General features: G+C 37.2%; 2 protein-coding genes across 4 annotated transcripts in view; one reads left to right on the top strand and one right to left on the bottom strand.

The window, feature by feature from the left end:
- The window catches only part of LOC132783995 (heparan-sulfate 6-O-sulfotransferase 1), an 83,561-nt gene that overhangs the window by 12,351 nt on the left and 47,019 nt on the right, over positions 1-24,191 (bottom strand). The gene's annotated exons all lie outside the window — the stretch shown is intronic.
- LOC132783996 (uncharacterized) lies at positions 4,454-4,881 on the top strand. Its single transcript, XM_060789345.1, has 2 exons — positions 4,454-4,568; positions 4,623-4,881. Exons 1-2 carry the CDS (start codon positions 4,501-4,503, stop codon positions 4,813-4,815), a joined length of 261 nt encoding a protein of 86 aa, XP_060645328.1. The 5' UTR covers positions 4,454-4,500; the 3' UTR covers positions 4,816-4,881.

Here is a 24,191-nt window from a genome sequence, read left to right as displayed (position 1 = left end):
TCATAGTTTAGAACCTTTTGCGTCAGGTGCTACCATCAATTTGCCTCTTCTGAACTATCTGGATTGATGTATTTATTCTGTATTCTAGACGCTTGATAGTGTGTGTGTGCTGCTAAAGTGTTTGTCATTTCATTTATCAAACTGTGTGTATGTGTGTGTGAATGGTTGTGATTTCAGGCATTAAATCATTGACAGTTGCTTATGTTTTCAATGGATTTTCTATTATTTGCAGACCCAAATGCTAGACCAGCCAGTTGCAGGATAAAAAGGCCAACCAGAAATTATGGCAAGTAATTTATTATTTTTTAAAGAACAACGTTGAAAGCTAATCTATTTTAAGTGGCTGTAAAACATTCAAGGCAAACTCGCTTCATCCGCTCTGGAATGTGTGCGTGTGTGCTCCCTAATGAAATGTAGCATAATATTTTCAGTTTAGACGCTGGACGAAATGCACGACTCAGAGTGTGGATGGTGTAAATCCCGAAAATAAGCAAAGACACAAGCAACAACACACACACGTAAACACGTAGATACGGACATGAGAAAATCCCCTTGCCTAGGACATAAGAGAGCTGAATAACTGTGGAGAGTCCTGGCTTGCTAGCTGTCCGGCGCTTTTGGTCAATGACCATAAATTCAACTAAAATATATTTTGACATTTTGCACGCAGAAGCGGGCTGATGAGGGGGTGGGTGTAAATGCGGCTTTTGGGGTGTTGGAGTGTGTGTGTATTTGTGTGTGGTTTGGCTAGGCCAACAGCTAACTAAGCGTATTGGCCCCAAGGATCTCTGGGTGCAAAAAGAGGCCAAAAGGAGTCGCTCAGTTATATAAAGGTCATTGCAATGATGAAGCAAGGACCAGGCAAGCATTTCCTATGAAGTGTTAACATGCGATAACAGCAGCCCGACTCAACCAAATCAAACACAATGAAGCACAACTGATACTGAACATTCTCATGATAATGATGGCGACGACGATGATGATGATGATGAAGGCTAGGGACGATTCTGGCCAATCCTGTGGACTCGTGAACTCTTATATTTATCACTTATTGCTCCGTCATTTGACATTGTTTCGGTTTTGCAGTGAGTTTCCAAGAAGTAAATGAAGTGAAATGGCTTGAAAACGATGATAAAGCAAATCAATGCTTCACCATTTTCTAGTTATTTTCCTTCAGATAGAATTTAAGTAAATGTTGAATAAATTTGAAAACGCAGTGCTGGTCGAAGCAATTTAATTGTTCTTTTTATAACTGAAAAAATTCTTTATTTAATGCTCGTAAACCTGGTCAACAAATTGTGGAGGGTGTGTAGCATAATTGGCGACAGTTGGGGTTCGGAGCGCTTTCTTCACAGGGTCATAAAAATGTGCAAAGTATGTGAAATTCGTTCTCAGATATAAGCATGTATATATATGCTCAGAAACTTGGCTTTATGCCTTAACAAGCAGCGGCCATAAGATTTTAATTCAACGCCAGCTTATACAAACAATTTTCTTGTTAAGTGGACTTTTTGGACTCCACTTTTTCGATTTTTTTGTGCGTATTTTCTTTTATTACACACAAGTTCTTGCGTAAATTTAAATGAACTGGGATTTCTTCCTTATAAGCTGATATTGCGCAACAAAAACATGAAAAAAATATTGTTTTTGTTGTTTGCAACCTGGGAGTAGTAAATCATAGTAAGGTAATCCACTAGGCTTTGGAAATGTAACTTACTTCATATATAAAAATCCATCCAGACTATTTTTTTTAACCATCTGTCATAACACACAATGACAAGGGTCTTTACAAGGGCTTTAAAAACAATTTAAGGAAGTCTAGAATAAAGTTAAAGAGTTGATCCACCCTCAATATTTAAAAATGTAATCAGTGTGAACTGTGAAATATTCCAGGAATTTAATTAATTTTTATTACACAATTACTTTAATAAATTACTAGCTCTTGAATCACAAAAATTATGTAACGCTTTCAAGTGTGTTTTTCTAGTAGGCTAAAAACGGTGAGTCTTTAAATTTGACTTTTTTGTCTTGTTTGAGGACCAAATTCAATTTTGTGTGACAAATGTTTTTCCACAATGTCATTTCCTTGATGTTTTCTTTTATGTTGTTTTTGTTTTTGGTGCCTGAAAAATGCTGATTGAAATGGAGCAAAAACCTACTCGCCTTGTGCGGAAAACGACAAACGGCCTGGGTTTTAGCCATGCCTTTGTTAGCCTCAGTTTATTTATCTTTTCGTTGTTTTTTTTTTAGCTGATTTGATTTGATTTCATGGGTCCCATTGTGCTCGACTCTTTTTTTTTTTTGTAAATGTTCGCACTTTAATCAAATGCTAGCTAATCTTTTGGACAGCAGAAGCAGCATTTGCTGTTGTTGAGGCTGCTGTTATGCCCGTGGGGATTTGTTTTCTTAGGCTTTCGAGGACAATAGGCTAGACAAGTCGTTTAACGCATTACGTATACGCCATCCTGATGCTGATGCCTGCAACAACAACAACAATGAGAACGAGAGCGAGAGCGACAGCGTTTGTGGTTTGCTTAGAAGCTTTAGTTTTGGCGAAAAATGTTTGTCCATTGTGGGGTGAACAAAACTGGCCAGTTAGAGGTAACTTAATTGAGATTTGATATAAATGGAAACTGAAAACCGACTATCGTACATATGCACAAAGTGTCCAATTATAATTTAATTAAATTTTGAAACACAGAATGCATATTTGTTGTTGCCATAAACAAGATCCGAGCACACACAAACTTTTAGATGCATGCCAGACACGTACTCTGCCCCAGCTGTTGTTGTTGTTGTTGCTGCTGTTGCTGTTGCCTTAGCTGCTGCTGTTTTACATGTGCAACAATGTGTCACAACAATGGAGGCGAGTCGTGCAGCAACTCGTGCAACGATCCGCATGAGTGCTAACTGCCACTTCCCTCGGTGCGAATTGGACAAGACAGTAGGCGGGGAAAAGGGAGAAAGGGGAGGAGGGCAGTTGGCAGACTTTGTGTCAATGTGTTCGCTTGGCTTATTATGCTATTGCATGCAAGGCCGCAACAAATCATGACAAATGAAAGCATAGAGAAAGACATAGAATGTTAAAATATGTGCTAGCATAATGTCAAGGGGGCGTGGCATAGGAAAAACAAATACTCATATATACATACACATGTATGTAGGCGCATAACTAAAGTAGCACACACAAAAATCCAGAAAACATGCACACAATTGTCTTTATTGTTGTTGTTGATGGTTTGCTAACAATTGTTTTACACACACACATACAAACACACACACCCGAACACGCATACTAACACAGACAAACTTGTGGACCCTTTTGTTTGACTTACTCCCTTTTGTGTTTATTTATTTACTCAACAACTAGTAGATGGCGCCTTTCAGAGCTCATAATGTGTTTATTCCAAGTGTTTATTCAATAAATTTTTCTCATATTCCAAAAGCTTTTAGCTTAGAAAGATGTGGGCTCATCCACATAGAAATGCATTAAATAAAATAAATGTTGCCGTATCAAAAATATTAAATGATAAAGCCACTCATACTATTAAAGCTTTTTTTGTTGAAATGTTTACGCCCTTTATCAGCGTCAACTTACAGCAATCACGTGACACAAACTGATAAACAAATAACCGCAAAATATGAAAAGAAAATAAAATGAAGCTGCAAATTGAATTGTCTTTCTGCTTGCAAAATGTAAAATTCGACAGGAATAATTGTAAAATGTTAAATAAATACAAGTTAAATGACGTTGACAAAATGGCATGCAATATCAACAATGTGAAGCTTGTCAGCGCGTGTCGATCATAAAATACCCTATCAGTCTTGTTATTGTTAAACAAAAACAAAACCCTTTAAGTATATCTATTGTCAATAGAAGCAGACTGACTTTAATTTCAATTGCAATTCGAAGTTATTGTTTGTTATCATCCATGCATATAAAAGAGTATATATATAGTCAATAAGCTCCATGTAAAAAGTACACAAAATGTTCAATATTTTACATGTTCATGTGTGAAATTACTATAAAGCATAAAACTCAAGTGCGATTAACTTCATGTTACTCATAATTAAGAATCCTTGTCATGAAATAAAGGGCTAACTGGCTTTTCTAAAGGATGGAATACTATGTGCATACAAGTTTATCAAGTATGTGACAAGAACCGCAGGACATTAACCGTAAAAACCACAAGTAAGAACGAAAGTGTCTAGACACTGAGGGTGGACATCATGTGTATCATGCCAAGAGTAAAAATGATTTTGAGTACGGTGATTGCATAACTAAATAAAAATATTTTAAGTTAATTGCATTTTCTGTCAGTGCATTAGAATTTCGTCATACGTCGACTACTGATAAACAAAAATGCACAACAATTTGTTAATAACAAACTAGAAACTATTTACAATATGAGATTAGGCCCCAAACTGGCCTTATATATCAAGTCAGCAGCTGAATGCGCTGACAGTCGTGAAACGCAAGGTAAACAGTTAACAGCTAAAATGGCTCGAACGGTCGTTGCGATTCTCTTTTTCGTTCTGGCAATAACTGCCATTTCAGCAATACAAAGGTGAGTGAAATTTACAAAAACCGAAAGCGACTTCAAAGTGTAATTTTCTTATAGTGAATCTTCAGATGAAGTGCTTCAGTTGGCCTACAATCCAACCTACGATCTGTGGTTCTTTTTGCCAAGTGGCAGACCCGGTAAACTCAGTGCAGAAGTTAAAGATGCCTACAATCAAAGACGACCAGGAGGCGTGTGCTTTAAACAAGTAGATGACTGGTTCTATTGTGCAACTGGAGAAAAAATACAGTAGTACTCACTAATTAGTTATAATTACAATTTCATTGTTGAGCATCCGAAATTACCTGCAAAGAGAGAGAGAATATATTAATTAAATTAAATTTAAAATATAATTGTCAATATTAAAGTTAAGTGCTTTCAATAATCTTCCACACGCTTACGTGTGCATTGACAATAACTGATAGCCAAGACAATAGAACCTAGATAAGAATATTTGTGTGTAATTGATTGTAATTACTCGAAAAGTTGTGGCGTGTTTGAAAATCTTTGATGTCAATTTATTAAGAACGATGTCAAGTGATATTTTCCACCTACAAAAGAAAGAATACACAACACACATAGAATAGATGTCTGACCACTATGCACTCAAATTAAACTGAAACGTACCAAGAAAAAGATCAAAGACTTGACACAGTTACAAGGGAAGTTCTGGCGACATTTCTCATTTTACTAGCAACAATTTAAGAGTATATACACTTGGCTTGCATCTGGCTAACAGAAGTCTATGGATGAGTTAAAGCAAGGGCCGCAAAGAAATTCAAGTTGCAGTTGGTGTTATTATGTTTACTTTGGCCCCGCATTGGGGCTTGGCTCATTGCAACGAGGGAAAAAAACGCTGGCATTTCATTGCAACGCCGCGGGGCAGACAGGCAGACAGTTCGCATACATTTGACAGTGCTCCGACACATTTATTTCAATGTTTATATTGTGGTACTGTGCAGCACGCAAAGGGAAATGAAATATGAAATAATTTATGGGAGAAGACGAACGACAACATCTGAGTAGTAGTTTACTTTGTGCAGTCCAAATTTATGATTGGTATCTCGCAGATACGCTTTTAGTCACTTCTGATGGCTCGCTTATTGTTATTGTTATTGTTGGCGTTACTAAACATTATTAAAGGGGAAACCTTAACAGAGACACACCACTACCTCAACACCAAGACAAATTTAATATTTGCGCTTGAATAAAACTTGCAACTTGTTACAGCACAGCAAAATAATGCAGTGCGTGAAAAAGTCAATTCGTTACAATTTTTGTAGTTGCAGTTCCGACTTTTATGTGGCGCGGGGACAAAAAGCAAAACACAAGCCAAGTTTCCGACAACTGTTGTCATTGCCCTCAATTCTTTTAGTAGCTATAAAATGTAGCAGACAAAAAACCCGAAAATGGAAGAGATGTTAACAGACTTTTATTTAGTGGCAAGCTCTAAAAGTATGTCAGAAATTTGGTTTAAATCAAATAAGTACTTTCTATATACGCACTGTGTATACTTAACTTTTTGTTGCTTGAGAGTTCTAAATTATCTCAAGCTTTTTTTTTATATAAATTGTGAAGTAGTTGGGTTTTATTTAACTTGCAGTATCATGGCAATCAAATAAGATGTCTCTGCGAAAAGTTGTCAAATTCGATGCCAAAGAGAGAATTTTTTTAATATGATAACTTCAAAATTTGGCATTCGCAAAAGATTCGTGGCAGGCCGCAAACAACTATTTGCAACTAATCAAATTGGCATTCTGACTGCAAAACTTTCAGCAAAGCACACATGAACACGCATACAAATGAAATCGATAGATTGTCAGCAATCGCAAATCAAAGCATATTTTTCGGCATGCAAAAATAGAAAATTAAGCCAACTTAACTTCAACTATGTTTGAATACTCTGTATGCACTCTATATATGTGTGTATAATGTTTTAAATTATCGCTCTGAGCTTGACAACCCGATTTGGACTAAGCCATTTTAAAGGGTAAATCAACGTACGTGCATTGGCTTTTTATTTCCTTTCCATATATTGTATATATTTATTGATACAAAGTGGCAAATAAACCTTTTTTGCACTCGATGTGGTTTTCAAATTTGCACACACACATACACACCCACGCACACTCACTCACTCACACACTCAGTTGCACCACAAATTGAAAATGTTTTGAACGTTGTATTTTCGACATGAATTTTTGCACCGCAAAATGTTTCATCTGCATGTGGGTGCAAATTGGCTTTTTGCATTAAATTTAAAGCATTTTACCAACAGCATACGAGTCTTTTGTATTTGTATAAGTGTTTTTAATTGTTATTCCTTTTCTGCACTTTGCGTGATTATATTTTCCAATGGGACGGACAAGAGAGAATGTGTCTTTAAATGCATCTCATCTCTCTGACAGCACCTCTTTGTTTTGTTGCTTCGTAAATATTTATGAATATTACGAATATCATGCAAAAATGCAGTATCAAAGTCTAAATAACCAAGGGAAGATGAGAGAAACGGAAACAAAAAGATATGTCATCCGAGGAGCAGCGCAATCAAATCAAGCATGAGCACCAAAGCCCCCAGCTAGGCAGAATAGGAAAGGAATGGAAAGCAGGAGACGGAGACGGAGACTTAGACAAAGAGGAGCAGATTGGATAGCAGAAATTGCTGAAGGCAACAGAAGCGAAGCAGTCGCATCAAATGCAGCAGTGTGAAAATTACACCCGTTGACAATAAGCAAACCGCATCCACATTCGCATTCGCGTCAACATCAGCATGAGAGAATGTCAGCAAAGATTCCAATTCGTATTTTCTATAGAATGCGAGGGTCTCGTATCCATACAATACATTTTTTACCTGGTCACGTGAGGTCTTGTCAAATATGCAAATTAGTAAAATGATGGGTTGTTAATGGCTTTCAGAAATTTATGGAGAACGAAAATTTGCATCGTTGCTCCTGGACAATAATGGAAATGACGTGAACTTTAGATTATTTGCTACAATGCAAACAAGATTTGACAGTTCAAAAAGCATACAAGTAAGAAAGTTACAGTCGAGTGTGCTCGACTGTGAGATACCCGCTACCCATTTTTAATAAAGGCAAAATATTGCGGTATCATTTTGAAAATATACCGAAAATACTTTTAAAAAAATACTAAAAATATACCAAATGATATGTTTGGTATATCAATATAGTACCGCATTCAAAATAAACCATAGACGGCTCAATATACCAGATTGTCAGCCAAAGTAACTAAGACCCCTAGTAAGTAGGCGTTTTTCCCATACAAAAGTATTTCCTAAATAACTTCGACAATTTTTATCTGATCGCAACCATCAGGAATCAGGAATCAGGAATCATAACTACTACAGTAATTATTGTATATACCAAAATTCGTAGCTCTAGCTTTAAAATTACACTTGTTATTCGATTTTTTGATTTGCGGGGGCGGAAGTGGGCGTGGCAAAAATTTGAAACAAACTTGATCTGCGTGCAAACATAACAAATGCTGTCGAAAAAAAATTATAGCTCTATCTCTTATAGTCTCTGAGATCCAGTGTTTCATACGGACAGACGGACAGACACACAGACATACAGACACACAGACACACAGACACACAGACGGACAGACGGACATGGCTAGATCGTCTCGGCTATTGATGCTGATCAAGAATATATATACTTTATAGGGTCGGAGATGCCTCCTTCTACCTGTTACATACATTTCCTGCCGGCACAAAGTTATAATACCCTTCTACCCTATGGGTAGCGGGTATAATAATTATATCCGCTACTCATAAGAAGGGTAATCAGTCTTTATGCCAACAGCAAATGAAAATAACATGCAGAAGGAACCATCTTCGACAGAAAGAAAAAACGTGATAAAATCAAGAATAATATCTTGAATCAATATATGACAAAAATTGATCCAAAAAGGTTTATTCTTAAATCAAGATCGAAAATCTACAAAAATCTATGTTGTCCAATTTTGAAATTCAAGATTATAATCTTGTTCAAGAATGGAAAAATATTAAAATCAAAATAAATCTTTATTTAAGATTGTGTCAACATAAAAATCTTATTTCAAGATTGTTTCTTTTAAGATCGAAAATCAAGATCAAGATCAAAGATAAGATTTTTTCTCTGTGTAGATTTCAGATAATATAAAATATAGAGATACCATCTTATGTGTACATCACTTGTTATGACTGCACGTAGATAAATATTGCTTTAGCTTTTTGAGACGCCCACTTTCGACCATGGACACACTCTGTTATCATTGTGATAATTGCGATCAGGTAAAAACAGAAGTTATTCATGAAATAATTTAATATAGAACAAACAGCTGCAGCTATCGGATTTTAATTGACAATTTCGTATGATATAATATGAATGCTTTTGTGTATTGATATACAAAATATGTATAGCGTTTGGTTTATTTTGATACTTTCCAATGTATTATATTAATTTTAAATATTTGAACAATAATACCGCACTGATTTTTACTCTTATTGAAAATGAAAAGCGAGTATCTTATAAGTTTTGTATTTATTCGGTATCAATTCGGTATATTTAAGAGATAATACCGCACTGTTTTGCTTGAAAATGTGTAGCTCACATTCGAGCACACTCTATTTTTTTTAAGAGAGTTTATGTCGGAATAAAGCCAGTGTCAAGTTAATACGCATTCATTAAGCGCTAACCCACTTCCAAAGGACGTAAGGCAGCAGTTATGGTTAGGAAAAATCCGTTACCGGTTCAAATTGCTGTATAAAATTGCGAATTTCTTCTGTTGGCACAATTGTACTGCACCATAAAGTTCGCATCGCAGCCACAATGATGCCGCACACACATTCGCATTCGTTCGTATTTTTGCATATAGAAGTACTCGTATTTCCATATAGACAATCGCTCGATTGTATCCGCAAACTGTATTGTAATGCCCAAGTGGCGTCTCTCGCTCTCTGTCTTTTGTTATTGCCGCACTGAGCCGTAGTCAGGGTGCTGCCCTTGCCACAGCTTTCATATCGTTCTGTGCCGGATATTTACGATTTACACGTATGCCAAATGCAACGCTCTGCGTGCCACCGACTATTCTTGGTGTTCTTGCCGCTTCTGTTGCTGACTTCGACGCAACTGGAGGGCGTTAATGGTTTCGTGTTGTTGGGTGTAAGCAACAACAAATGTAACGCCGGATAAAGTGCAGTTGTCTTGAGATGCGACATTGGGCCCAAAAATATCCTATACGAACTGTATTTAGCGCGAATATATGTGCATATGTGCATTGCATATACCCATCTGATTTTGCAAGTACTGGGTATAAAGACAACAATGGAACTCCAAAGAGTGCCTATAGAATGAAACCATGGCAAATAGTGCACAGTGCGCTGTCGCCTTCAAGTATGCAACACATGCTGGCTTGACAATTATTGTGACGATGCTATTGAAATTCAATTTTGTATGCGGCGTGTTGTGGCATGCCCCATTGGCAGCCTCATCGAAGTGGACCGTCACTTTTTCTTCGCAGGGCCACTATGCAACGCTTGTAGATTCGCTCCTTTTCTGCTTTTCTGCATTTCTCCATTTCCCTTTTATTTACAGAATCTGCACATTTGTGTGTGTGTCTGTGTGCGTGTGTTTTATCGGCTACGTGTTTGTGAGTGCGTAAATTTCAGAGAGCCAAACACAGAGATGGCTGAGCTCTACAATTTCAGTAGATTTTTGATTTATTGAAACGCACGTTGCCTGTATTTGAGTAGTAAAAGTCATGCTTCATTTGTGATTTTCTGGCGAAAATGAAGCTATCCTCAAAATGCAATTAGCTTGCTGCCTTATGGACATTCGAGTGGAAAATCAAAGTTTGAGTTTACACAAGCGATGATGATGAGACTATGTGATGTTAATTGGATGTTATTGATAAGCTGAACGAGGAAACATCATTGTTGGCTCTGCCTTTCCGCTTTGTAAAAGTTGGTAATACAACATTGGTAATCTACTGTATTTCAGATGTATTGTATATAATATCTGGCTGACTTTAAAGCTCAAGTTGCTAAACATTTAATCTAAGAGGATTTCTTCTTAGCTACATAATTTTTAAGAATTTATTTCAGAAATGTTCTCGACTTTTTGTACTTCCATTTTCGCGCACAGTTTCAATATCCTCATTTTGCAGAGCGACTTTAATCTGTCGAGATTTTACCGAGGCCTGCAAATGTTCTTTGTGTAACAAACGAAAAATCCCAAAAATCCCATTCAATATTGATATATTCAGTCGAAATGAGAAGCATAATCTGCGAGTATGTATGTGAGGACAATGTGTGAGTTCCTTACACAAAAAATACCAGTTTTCATTTGTGGCCTAGTCCTGATTTCCTTTCCAAATGCACATGTATTTTTGTCATTAACAAGCCAAAGGTCCTTTTAGCATTATCAGTTGCTTGGGGCCTCCTTAGAGAGAACACAAACACAAAGTGAAAAACGAGAAGGAAAATATGCAAATTCTTTGTTGCTTTCTATTTCTTTTGTGTGTTTTAACTGGGATTTGCTATTTGCTATGCTTATACACTCTCACATATCCTTGAGGTTCCTTGATTCCAAGCAGTCCTGAGTCCTGAGTCCTGACAATTTACGCTTGGCTCTATGGTGGTTGGGGAATTGGCTGACTGCGGTTTCTCCTATGCTTCTTGTTCTTCTTGTTGTAGTCGCCATTAGGTGAACTACTTTGTACTGTGTATAAGGTTACTTGCTGATGCGTATCATGATCCAGGCACTTGTAAACAGACTGCCAGGCAGACAGACAGATAACGACCCACACAGATTGTAGCCATCACACTGGACCACAGAATCAATATGCATTTGAATACGTTGTATAGGTGAAGACTGGAACATTTCGCTTTAATGCGAGTGGAGTAAGAAGCTTGGGGTCCAAAAGGTGAATCACGCACGTGACTCCACGTGTTGTATGCTATTTTAGCTCAAGCAGCATTTGCATAAAGAAACGACGGTTACCATTGTGACAGGTGCCCCAACAGCCAATGAACTGGCCACACTTACCATTTGCTTGCCACAGTACACAAATAACATACTATGTAGTAAGTAAGAATATGTACATTCGCCTGTGTCCTATATCAAGTAGAAAACCTAATTATATGCTTTGCTAGCGTATAGTAAGTGAGACAGATACCAAATAAATCCCATTGCTGCATCAGCACAAAGTCCCAAATCCAATAAGTAAATCCGTAACAAAATAGAACAAAAAAAAAAATAAGAAAAACTGAAAAAAGGTGGTAGCAAATGAGCTGTCTCGGCGTCAATTTTTCCATCTGCCTACACTCCCATATACACAAACACACACATACATATATTCACTCAAATAACCGCAGTGAGATCCCAATGAACATAATAATAATAAGCCTTGGGAATATACTCACATAGATATATATACATACATTTATTAAAGCGTGAAATATATATGCTTTTGATGTTGTAGAATTTCCAATACCCTAGAATATATATATTCCAACATTATATGAAGTTTCAGCCCTGGTCTATCGAGTAATCGAGAGAATGAAATTGATATGTAAAACAGAGTCGATTTAAAAAAAAATACGTCTCTGTAAAGACGCTAGCATAGGAAAAACGGATAACAGTTGTGAAATATATTTAAGAACAAATTAAAAGAGAACAAATCAAATTAAATACATATATAACAAGTAAGAAATCTACAGTCGAGTGCACTCGACTGTGAGATACCCGCTACCCATTTTGAATAAAAGAAATATATTTTGCGATAATTTTCTCAAAATATACCGAATATACTGCAAAAATACTAAAAATATACCAAATAGTATATTTGGTATATTGATATAGTACCGCATTCAAAATATACCATAGACGGCACAATATACCAGATTGTCATCCAAAGCAACAACCCTAGTAAGTAGACGTGTTTGCCCATACAAAAGTATTTATTTAATAACTTCGACAATTTTCATCTGATCGCAGGATCAGGAATCATAACTACTATAGTTATTATTATATATACCAAAATTCGCAACTCTAACTTTAAAATTACGCTTGTTATTCGATTTTTTTGATTTTCGGGGGCGGAAGTGGGCGTGGCAAAAATTTGAAACAAACTTGATCTGCGTGCAAACATAACAAATGCTGTCGAAAAAAAATTATAGCTCTATCTCTTATAGTCTCTGAGATCTAGGTGTTCATACGGACGGACGGACAGACACACAGACACACAGACACACAGACGGACAGACGGACAGACGGACATGGCTAGATCGTCTCGGCTGTTAACGCTGATCAAGAATATATATACTTTATAGGGTCGGAGATGCCTCCTTCTACCTGTTACATACATTTCCTGCCGGCACAAAGTTATAATACCCTTCTATCCTATGGGTAGCGGGTATAAAAACTAACCTTCCGTTTGCAAATAAACTATTTAAAATATTCAATAAAATAAGTTCAGCAATATTTATTTTTGTTTTCATATTTTAAATCTATCGCTTTATTCAACTAATACACCCCTCACAGATACACTTTTCTGATGGGTATTAGACACAAGGTATGCTACGCATATGGAGCAAAAAGCCACTTGGCTCCTGATGTAATTAAAAGTAATTAAAACACAGTGTTTTTTTGATGAATTACTCGTAAGCCGAAGACAAAGTCGGCGCCGTGTCAAAAGTGATTAATTAATGTGTTTTTCACATGCTCGTAGCCTTTATTTGAGGACAAGTGTGGATGCGCAATGCGCATTTAATACAATGCGAGCATAAATCTCCAGTTTACTGATTAGTCGCCATAAGCCCACAAGGACTCGATTTCATAAATATTGTAATTTGTGTCTTAATATTCAGTTGTATGCTGCGTAGCACGGAGATGAAGATTTTATCCTTGTAAATTAAGCAGTTCATGTCTTTAATTACTTTTGCAAATTACATTGAGTTGAAGGGAAAATTGCATGCATGTATGTTGCAGATTTTACTCGTTTCCAACTAAAACTTATTCATTAGTTCAAGCCGCTTTCATGCTTCGAAGTATAAAACAAGTTGTTAATATGAAAAGCTAAATTAAGCATTCGCTCTAAGCACAATTCATAATAATAATATCCTAAAAACCCATTCAAATTAAAGTCAATATGCGTCAAACACTCTGCAAATTTTCTACCCTTGTATTCCGTATGGACACAAGTAAACTTTTGACAAGTCGCATTTATGTTATTCTTAGATCCATATTGTTAAAAGTTAGCAAAAAAAAAGCTATGAAAATACTGTGCAAAAACTTCCTTCGAGTGGTTCTGCATTTGACGGACTTCGAAATTTGATAGCCAAGGCAACTTTATCCGGGTTGATATTCAAAAGAGCATGAAACTTTTGGGCCTCAACTTAGAGTGCGAGTACATAACGGAAACGGAAATGTACTGAAGTATCTCACAGTTGTGAAACTTTTCATACTTCAACGTACAAAAATGTTGGTTGCAAAAATAATAGTTCCTCCTGGCAGAAAATTTTATCAAAAATATTCACTACAAAATGAGAATTTTGTTTTATTTTAATAGAGAGAAAAGTGGTAAATTTTGCAGGCCCTTACGAGCAACTTTACACCAACAATTTGGCCACGCCCACAATGTCCGCACGGATTTCGGTGTGCTCTGTACTGTTCTGTGTGGTTCGGCTCTAAATTAAAAGTTTTTCGCGAAATTTTAATAAACTGCTGCGCTCACTTAAATGCCACAAACGCCCCAAAACGTTTTGTGGCCGTCAACGTTACGCATACGACGTGTGAGCCCGCAGCAAATTTTAATTGGCTTGCCATGCGATATATATTTTTTTTGTAACCTTTTGCTTCATTTCGTGAACTTACTTTTTGTCTCATATATGTATGTCTGTCTGTGTATGGTATGTTGTAAAGTTCAACGTGCTTTGATTTGCCGTTGGTTTGATTAAAAACTTTACATAGTTTCGGTTTTTGAGTTTTTGTTTTGTTTGTATTTGCTTTTTGGATAGTTAGCCGGGATTATTGTATAACTTTGTTGTACGACTTGCCTTCAAAATTGGCCTCCATTGTTGTCGGTCTGTAAAGTTGTTAGGGGGCGGACTATTGGCGCTTAGGGAGTTTTCCTCGCGTATTTTCTATTAGAATAGTTTTTCCGGGCTCAGGTAAAAGTTTCGGTTTTTAATTAGTTTTAGTCGCTTAGCGCCAGGGCAATTTGTCCCTATATACAGTTTGAGTTTAATATAAATCTTCACAGTGCCACTTTCTGTTGCGGTTGATGAGGGTCTTTTTCTCGTTCCCTGCTCCTGCCTTTGTTACATTGTCTTGGTTGCGACTAATTGGGGTAAACTTGTGTAAAACGCTTTGAGGAAATTTGCAAAAATGCCAAGAAATTGTTACTCAACAGCTGGGTATCATTTTAAAAGGAGAGCTCTCCAGCTTAGATCGGATTACCAATGTTCGTGTTGAAATGAGACATCATGGTATAAATTGCAAGAGATAAGAAATTATTCTTATCCCTACGCCTAAGATACAGGCTACATGCGTAAGAATTGTAAATTAATTAATTGATAATAACTGCATAAACCTTACTAAGAACTGTTTCTAAAGTGTCGACACTGAACAATTTGATAAACTTGACCCGTATTTTGTATATTAGTCTTATGTACACTGTGTTCAACCACCCGAGTAATTTTTTCGCTCATTTTTGATCAATAAAATAGGTCGTTAATTTTGTTCTTTAATCGTTCCTATTTGATTCCTTTGGTGACGTTCTTAGTTTTTAACATCAAATACGTTTTGATTTATTATAAAAAGTTTTTGTATTTTTTACTTCAAAATTTATTGTTGTTAATTCTTAACCCTAAAAAAATAGTGACGATATCTAAAATAGACAGTTGTAGGAAACAACCAACCACTAAAATAACTAATAATCAAAAATCTATATGTGAACAAGTACGAAATAAAGATATAAAGTTATTAAAAAATGAACTTAAAAGCAAACATGAACAAATGAAGAAACAAAAAAAGAAGGTTAACTTACTATTAAGTTCATTCATTTTTCTGATTAGTTTATTTAGTTCGTTCGTGAATTATATTATATTATTATATGTTATACATCTACTTAATGAAGTCGGAAATATGTAATTGTCACACCAATGAGTACTGTAACAAATTCATACGAACAGTTCTAGCTTAGTTCTTGAAATACAAACAGAGGAAATGATTTGTTAATTGACGCTGATCAAGAGCAATTTTACTATACATTCCATGCCCACAAAAATAAAATTTAATTAACTTGAAAATGCGGCATGTCAAATTGAATGAGAAGTCGTGACATCACATACAATGAAGACACACACATAAGTGTGGGGTAAAGTGAGTGTGTGTGGGACGGACAAACAGAGAAATACCAAATAATGCACATTTCCGCATCCGCTGCGAATATATCGGCGCCATTTTGAGCCCCAGCTATGTACAAATATTAGCTCATTGCCTTTTGCCTTTTTGTATTGACCGCGTCTTGTGTCCCAGAGTTTGTGGGATGGAATTCAGCGCTTGCGATGTCCTGGCAAGTGTTTCAAAATAAACAGCTTCAGTGTAAATTGCCTTGGGCAAGTTTGATGCCAATGCTCGCATTTCGTTGCTTTTGAGTCAAGTTTGACTTGTCTACACGCATGTGAGATGAGCTGAAGTGTACAAGTGAGCAAGTGTGGGAGAGAGTGTAACTCTTAGTGTGAGTGCGAGTGTCAGAGCATGACTGTCTTTGCGGATAAGTTTGTATGTGTGCTGCGACTGTGTGTGTTTATGTGTTTGCCATATCGTCGTTTGCTACTGTTGCCATTTTGCAGCGGGAAGACAAACAGCAAAAGTTGCTGGCTAAACATTAAGAAATCAACTTTAGACGCTGTTCGCTATTCGCCGTTCGCTGCTCGCCTTTCGCGTCAGCCAAGGCGCCTTTGTTGTGCTCCGAGTACAATGTGTATTTATGCTACATCTGTGTGCGCTACTTGCTCAGACACTGCTATGGAAAGCTGTTGTAGCTGCTGCTGCTCCTGCTTTTCCCTTGGGTTGTTTTACCAAGCAACTTTCTCAGGCATTCCACATGCCGTTCGTTGGAGTTGTTGCTATTGCAAAATGCTCAAAAAGCTACAACATAAACATAAAGTTATTATATAAATATGAAGTAGCACTCTTACCAGCACTTCGGGGGCGGCAGTAACTGAAAGTGGGCGTGACGTTTGTGCTCTGTTTTTGGCACAAAGCGCGTTAGCTAAACGCTGGAATAGATCCAGAAACAAAAAGCATAATACTTAGCAGTTTCTGCTCAAAACTTTGCGCCAACAAAATCTTGACTTGACTTTCGGGTTTTTTCCTCAAGTTTTCGTTTTGGTTTTTGCAAATAATTTACTGACTATGGCTTCTGGGTTTCCCTTTTTTTTGTGCTGAGGATCCCTTTGTGGTGCCGTGGATTTGAATTATGTGGCAGATTAAGTCACAGCGCATGCCTTTGGGTTATTTACAGTCAATTCTTAGATGTCGGTTAAAATATAATTTCAGAAATGTTTCCACTTTCAAGTGAACAATTAGCAAACGCCTCTTTAATGTAAATATATTGCATCTAAATCTTTTTTAACTGCGAGTTTGGCATATTCAATTTAAACAAACCAATTTGGCACAACAAATAGTAAAAAATAAATGCTCTTTTACACATACATATAGAGAGCACTTGAACACTCGCACATGTTGTTGAAAGCAATGCAACCGCAAAATAAACAGCAACAAAAGCGTGCACAGGCCAAAGCCATTACTCATACGTCATGTTGCACTACCAAAGAGAATACAAATACAAAATGCATGCAAAAAACCAAAACTAAAAAAGAAGAAAAGCGAACAAGTAAATCGCTTGAGCGCCCAAAAAATAACAACGACAACTACAACCACGAAGCGATTCGGATTGGGTTTGGGTTTGAGTTTCGGGTTGCCAAGTGGATCAGAGAATGCGTTGCTGGTGCATTTTTGGTATTTTAGTGTTGGCTCAAACTCTGCTCGTTGTTTGTTCTCCGGTTTCTATAAACGTACGCACACACCCACAATCATACACACACACACACACACCCTTCAAATTGAGTCGACAACTTGGTTTTCTATTTTTGTTTTGACTCTTTCTCTCGTTTTACTTTTGGCTGAAACTTGCGTTATTTCTATTCCACAATTATACGTTGCCAAGACGACTTTAGTCTGCTGTCTGCTGCTTGCTGCCTTTTAGCCCATTATTCAAGCTGTGTGTGCGTAGCCAACTGATTGTAGGTGCAGGAATGAGAGTGCGAGTGCTGCTGTTGTCGTTGTTCTTGTGTTCTGCTGCTTGCTTACGACTAACTTGCGTTTAACCACAAATTGAATTACCCAACAGTTTAGCAGCTGCGTGATGTGCACCACTAACTGTTCCCTCAGCTCCCTCTTTATCATCATCATCGCTGTTCTCCGTCTGCTCTCAACCTTCTCCTGCCCTTGCACATTATTATCAATTGCTGTGGCACGCGCGTCTCTACAGCATTCAAATCTACAAATGCACTGCGTCACAAGGGTACGTGATGCGATTCTCTCCGGCTTAAGCCTTTTAGTTAACTTTACCACTTCCCGCCATCAGCATCGCTGTGTGGCACACAATTGTAGAGTGGCAAATATATGCCTAGTGGATTTAACTCAACTTAACGCTCGTCCATTCAACATACCTGCAAGAGAAAGAGAAAGGAGTGTTACTTCTGAATGTTTAAATTAGTTAAATGATTTGATAATATGACTATGATGTTTCTTGACAACACTTCAGTGCAGCAAGTTGACAAAGTCCATATGTCACATAATTGGGACTCAAATTAGACAAATTTCCAAGCATTTACGCTCTTTGGCTTTTTTGTCTACAATATGTCAACTAAAAACTGTTTAACTATTTAAGTATTTTCAGCACGTATTCGTCATACACACATGTACGTAGCGCAGAGTTAGAAATTACGAAAATCAGCAAAGCAAATAAATAAAATATCTATGTGGAAAAGGAGAAGAGAATGCTTTTCCTCATTTTTGTTCGACCCGGAATCGCTATTAGAATGCGAAATCTAGCAATAGCCGGAATTGACGACAACGTTGTCCTAACTGATTTCATCCTGATGGTGGTTGTTGTTGTTTTGGTTGTTGTGTCAACACACGAAAGGACGACACAACAAACCAGACACGGCGTTGTCAGAGAGGATGCCTAATTGCCAAGTATTCATCACACGCGCGCCCATGCGAGTAAACGTGACAGATGCCACTCGAATTATCTACAAATAGCGTGCGTCTCGGTCATATATAGAATCTCCCCTCATATACAAACACAGCATATTCTAATGTATACATAATATCTGGTAAGAATACTTAATCAAAATGCACCACATGCCACAAGGTAGAGCAAACAAAACTAAAGCAAAATAAATAGATGGAATTTAGTTTAATATCATTTGCTTAAACCTTTTTTTGCATTACATTCTTCTGTTGCCAAAGTGATAACGCTCCTTCCCCAATGGAAGCTAATCTAATACTTTTTTGCTGTTCAATGCTGTAAAATGTGGCAAGTAAAGTGCAAACTCTTGGCAAGCAAAATGAAAAAGTGCTAAGAAAAAGGTTGCCAGCTCCAGCTTCGACTATCATCCTCACAACTTGAATTATGGACTCGACTTAACGTTATTTGCTTGTACTTTATCTGAAAGGTAGAATATCCAAGCTCAAGCTCAACATCTCTTTTGTTTTGTGCTTTAAATCTACTCATGGATTTTATTTAAGATTCGTTAAAGCGAAAGTTGAAATTGAGTATCTAAGAGAAAAAGAGAACTTTGTTTTATATTTTGTTTGTATATTGTCTGAATTGAATTGATTAAAAGTAGTTTGCTATTAAGTAATTTTATTTTGACCTGTTGATAACTGCAATTGGGAAGCGTCAATCATAATAATAATGAGTTATCGATCAATCAATTAGGTAAGAGTTCCCAACAAGTATCAGCTTTGCAATTCATTGCAACAATGAAAGACACTGTCAATAGTATTTAAAACCGTTTTTGTGTTATCAGCTCCATTTCGCCTTTTCGGCTCAACAAATTTCTGGTTTATGTGATTGCATGTAGTTCATTTGAGGTATAAATCGCTTAAGCTGTCCTGCAGCAAAAATATGAAGTAAAGCTGTATGGCTGCAGCGGCACAGGGAAAACGCATTTGCGACGTTGTTTACGTGGCGTATGAGTAACAAATCAAATCCTGTACGCACCACAGCTGCACGGATGCCAACCACAAGCGAAATGTCTGATTGGCAACATAAATCAAGCTCCTGCACTAACTCTAACCACACACACACACATAAAAGCGAACACACACACACATATAGTCGACGTACAGTAAAAGAGGCTGCGATAAAGCCAAGAGATGACTGCACACAACAAACATAATGAACCCTGCCTCGTGCCGGGTTGAACTTGCCACGGAATTTGGTTGGCCAATTTCTTTGCCTCTTTTTCAGGCTGGGGCGCTTTGTCACGTTGGCACAAACGCTGAATGACTTCGTTAGCAGCATGCTAGCTTACAAACAGGCGACAGCGACACACGCTGCTGCAGAGCTGTCAAAACTTATGCAAAACAGGCAGCAGCCAGACAACTGTAGCTGCAAGCTGCAGCTCTCTGCTTGGCAATCTGTGTGCTGGGTGCAATTGAGCAGCAAATTGGCTGTGCAAAAACCAAAAAAAAACAAAAAGAGGAAAGTTGAAAAACCAAAAAAGAGAAGAGAAATGGGCGGGGCGACTAAAATTGTTAGCACAAATAAACGAGAGTCTCGAACGCAGAGTCACCTGCAACGTGCAAACGCGTAAATTTATTGCGTCAAGTGCGCCATTTGCATGCGGCCCCAAATCTGCTCCCAATTGCATTTCCAAATTTACTGTAGTCGATGTGGACCAAACATCACGTAACGAGACAACTTAAATGCCTTCTAAGCAGCTAAATGTGGGGCTGTTCATTCGAAACTTTATTCAATTAGCCCGCTCGTAAACTACTTTTCTATTATTTTCTTTTGTATGACAAAAAACCACTGAAAATCGGATTTTATCAGCTTTGGCTGACAATCTGGTATGTTTAGTACTCTAAGGTATATTTTAAATGTAGCCTTCCGTATTTTTTTGTATTTTAGTGATATATTAATTTGGTTTATTTTCAGATAATACCGCACTGTTTTACTTTTACTCAAAATGGGCATAGGGTATGTCACAGTCGAGCACACTCAACTATAGCTTTTTTACTTGTTTCAATTAGTGCGCTTAAAAGCTACTTCAAAATCAGTTAAAAGACTATAAATATTTATAAGAATGAATAGATTCATGCAATCAGAACTTGAATGTTTACTAAGCAGCTAATAGACGGTCTACTCGTTAAAAATCTATTCAATTATTATTATTGTCTATTCAGTTGCTCAGTAAATAATTTACATTCATTTTGGATTGCGATGATTTTCTAAATTTATATTTAAAATCAAAATCAGATCGACACTGTAAATAATAACAAGTACAAAAGCTACCCATTTTGAATAAATATTACGGTATTATTCTCAAAATATACCCGAAATATACTACAAAAATACTAAAATATGCCAAATGGTATATTTGGTATATTGATATAGTACCATATTCAAAATATACCTTAGACGGCACAGACGGGCGTGACAAAAATTTGAATCAAACTTGATCTGCGTGCAAACATAACAAATGATGTCGAAAAAAATTATAGCTCTATCTCTTATAGTCTCTGAGATCTATGTGTTCATACGGACAGACGGACAGACACACAGACGGACATGGCTAGATCGTATCGGCCATTGACGCTGATCAAGAATATATATACCTTATAAGGTCGGAGATGTCTCCTTCTACCTGTTAGATACATTTCCGGCCGGCACAAAGTTATAATACATCTCCTTCTACCCTATTGGTAGTGGGTATAAAAAGGAATAAATCGTACATTGGAAATTCTCCGTTATCTTAAATTTAGATCACCTGCTTTACCGTAGTTTAAGCTTGAATCCTCTATTGCGCTAGTTATCTAGAAAAGTTACGATTCACGTTGCACTGCACAAGAAAATAAATATGTGGTATATTTGTCTGTCGCATCTTTACGAGTTAGCTACAAAATTCGATTGGAAATTGGGATTTGTGCTGTTACACCTTTTGCGCTTTTGGAACTGATTTGCATGCTGGTCGTGTTGTTTTCTCTCTGTCAGTGTGTCTGTGTTGTTTTCCAGTGATTTAGCACCGCCCTCAAATTGTGCACCTTTGGCTGGATTTGGCTGAAAAGGTAAACGGCATCTTCTGCTGCTGCAGTGTAGTCGGATTTAGTGTTTGCTTTCGTTTTTAATTTGGACTTTATTTATTTATGTCTTTTGCCGTTACGTAGATGGAAAATTGGTGTCTAAATTAGAATTCAGCTCAAGTTGATTTCGCCTCTAGACTGCAGTCTGCAGACTGCGGACTGCGGACTACAAACTACAAAACTGTCGAGCGTTGTATGTGGGTTAGGCAAACAAACTGCAACCAGAATAGAAATGTGCGCCCATTTGGCACTTGCTGGGTTTTGGTTGCTTTCCATCCAACATGCCAAGTTCCTCATACAGCTGCTGCTGCCCTCCGGCTAAATGTAAGCACTTCTGTGGTTCAACAATTAAAACGAAGCGTTTGGGGAAGCATCGTCTCTCTCCGTCTGTCTGTCTGTCTCAACATCTCTCTGTCCCCGTTCTAGTTGCGCCAATTTTCACTCTTGGGTCGTCCCCCTCTGTGGATCTGTTTGCCGGTATTTACCCCGGGGTACGTGTGAGTGTGTTCCTCCTTCAGTCGCATTGTGGCACGTCAATTGTTTTGCATTGTTTTTAGTTTCTGTTGCTGTTCTGTTCCATTTTTCGTTATGTTACATCTAAGCTTTGAACGCAGCTGGCTGCATCGCCGCTTGCTACATTTGGTAGTCATCTGGGGTCTAATGGGAATTGCGAATATTGAGCAAAAGCTTTTCGTTTAAATCCATTTCGCATGTTTACATTTTTAATGCTCTGTTTTCTGATTGAGTAAAGATTTACCAAATTCAAAGCATTTACTTTTCTTCATAAATACATGAGGTAAGTTGCTCTACTTGATATATTCATGCCCAAACTACGCAAAATGAATTGTGTAAATAATTAAAGATTAAAGCAAGAACTTAGTAGATAGTTTAGTTGCTTTGGTAGTGAAATCTAGCTTCAAAGTGAAATCTAGCTTGGGTTTCTATACTAAAAGAAGAAAAAAAAAGGATCTCCCTAATACATAAAATGCTTTCCTTATAACATTTAATAAATAGATGAACTTTTAAGCTCAATTATTCGTATATACTACATCTTAGCAGTCACTTTACTCAATTTAAACTGAGATTTCCTCTGGCAATTTTTCAGACTGTTAAATCCAATTCAAATAGAAATTTAAGTCGCAATCACATGTGACGCCCCATTTATGTAATATCGAAGCCAAGTGCAAATAAATATGTTTGAAAAACTTATTCAGGCAAAACCATTTAAGTTTACAAGCAAACTCAATGTGCAAGTGCAGAAAATAATGGAATACTATCAAATTTGCCTGATAATCCAATAAAGTCAACGACAGTCTCACACACAAACACACTCTCATATTTACAACGAGAAAAGGAAGCAGAACGGAAGCGGCGCAAAGGAAGAGGAGACAGGAAGAGGCACTCGACTAACAACTTCATTGATACGCACGCAAGTCAAGAAACCTCGAAACCATGCCACAGTCTGAGTACTTGGCACCGCATACTTGCTTACAACAAGCCAATGGATGTTAAACCACATTTATAAGACGATGGTGGCTTCTCACATATGCAATATGAACCATTCTGTTCTCCATTCCCCACTGCATGTAGTTGATTTTCTCGCTTTCTCTCTCTCTCTTTCTTACTGTCTTGTTGACATTAGATTGTGTTTAAAGTGGTTGCGCACACTCACACACACACACACACATACTCGCACATAGCTTGTCATATATGGCAGACACAAGTCGCACGCACACATACCAGAGTAGTGTGGTTTGGCATATATAATGCCTCTAAAATTGTCTACTTATACATTTATGCAAGTGCCTGGGCCTGTCGGGATCATATGCCACATTGTCACACTTCAGCCTTGAGTGTCACATGAGCGTAAGTGTATGTAAGTGAGTGAATATGTGCGAGTGCGACTACGACTGCGAGTGTGTGTGCGTGTGCGTGTTTGACAATTGTTTGTTAATGTCCTTGTGCCAGCGGAAACGGAAGTCTAAATGACATTAACTCAATATGGGCCCAATTGATTTTCTCTTTTATTTTTCTATATTTTTTCCACCCAAAAGCAAAATAATAATAATAAGAACGCGACTTTCAACTCAAAAGTATAAAGACAAAAGAATTCGCATTAGCTTGAAGTAAACTTTGACAATAAAATGTCCACCATATTGCAGACTATCCCATTTTTGGACTAAGTAATACCCTGTTTTATTTTTCAACAATTCAATAATTTCGCTTAAGTTGTACAAAA

Source organism: Drosophila nasuta, chromosome 2R, assembly GCF_023558535.2.
Source record: "Drosophila nasuta strain 15112-1781.00 chromosome 2R, ASM2355853v1, whole genome shotgun sequence".
NCBI classification, from domain to species: domain Eukaryota; kingdom Metazoa; phylum Arthropoda; class Insecta; order Diptera; family Drosophilidae; genus Drosophila; species Drosophila nasuta.
This window is presented reverse-complemented; position numbering and strand designations above follow the sequence as displayed.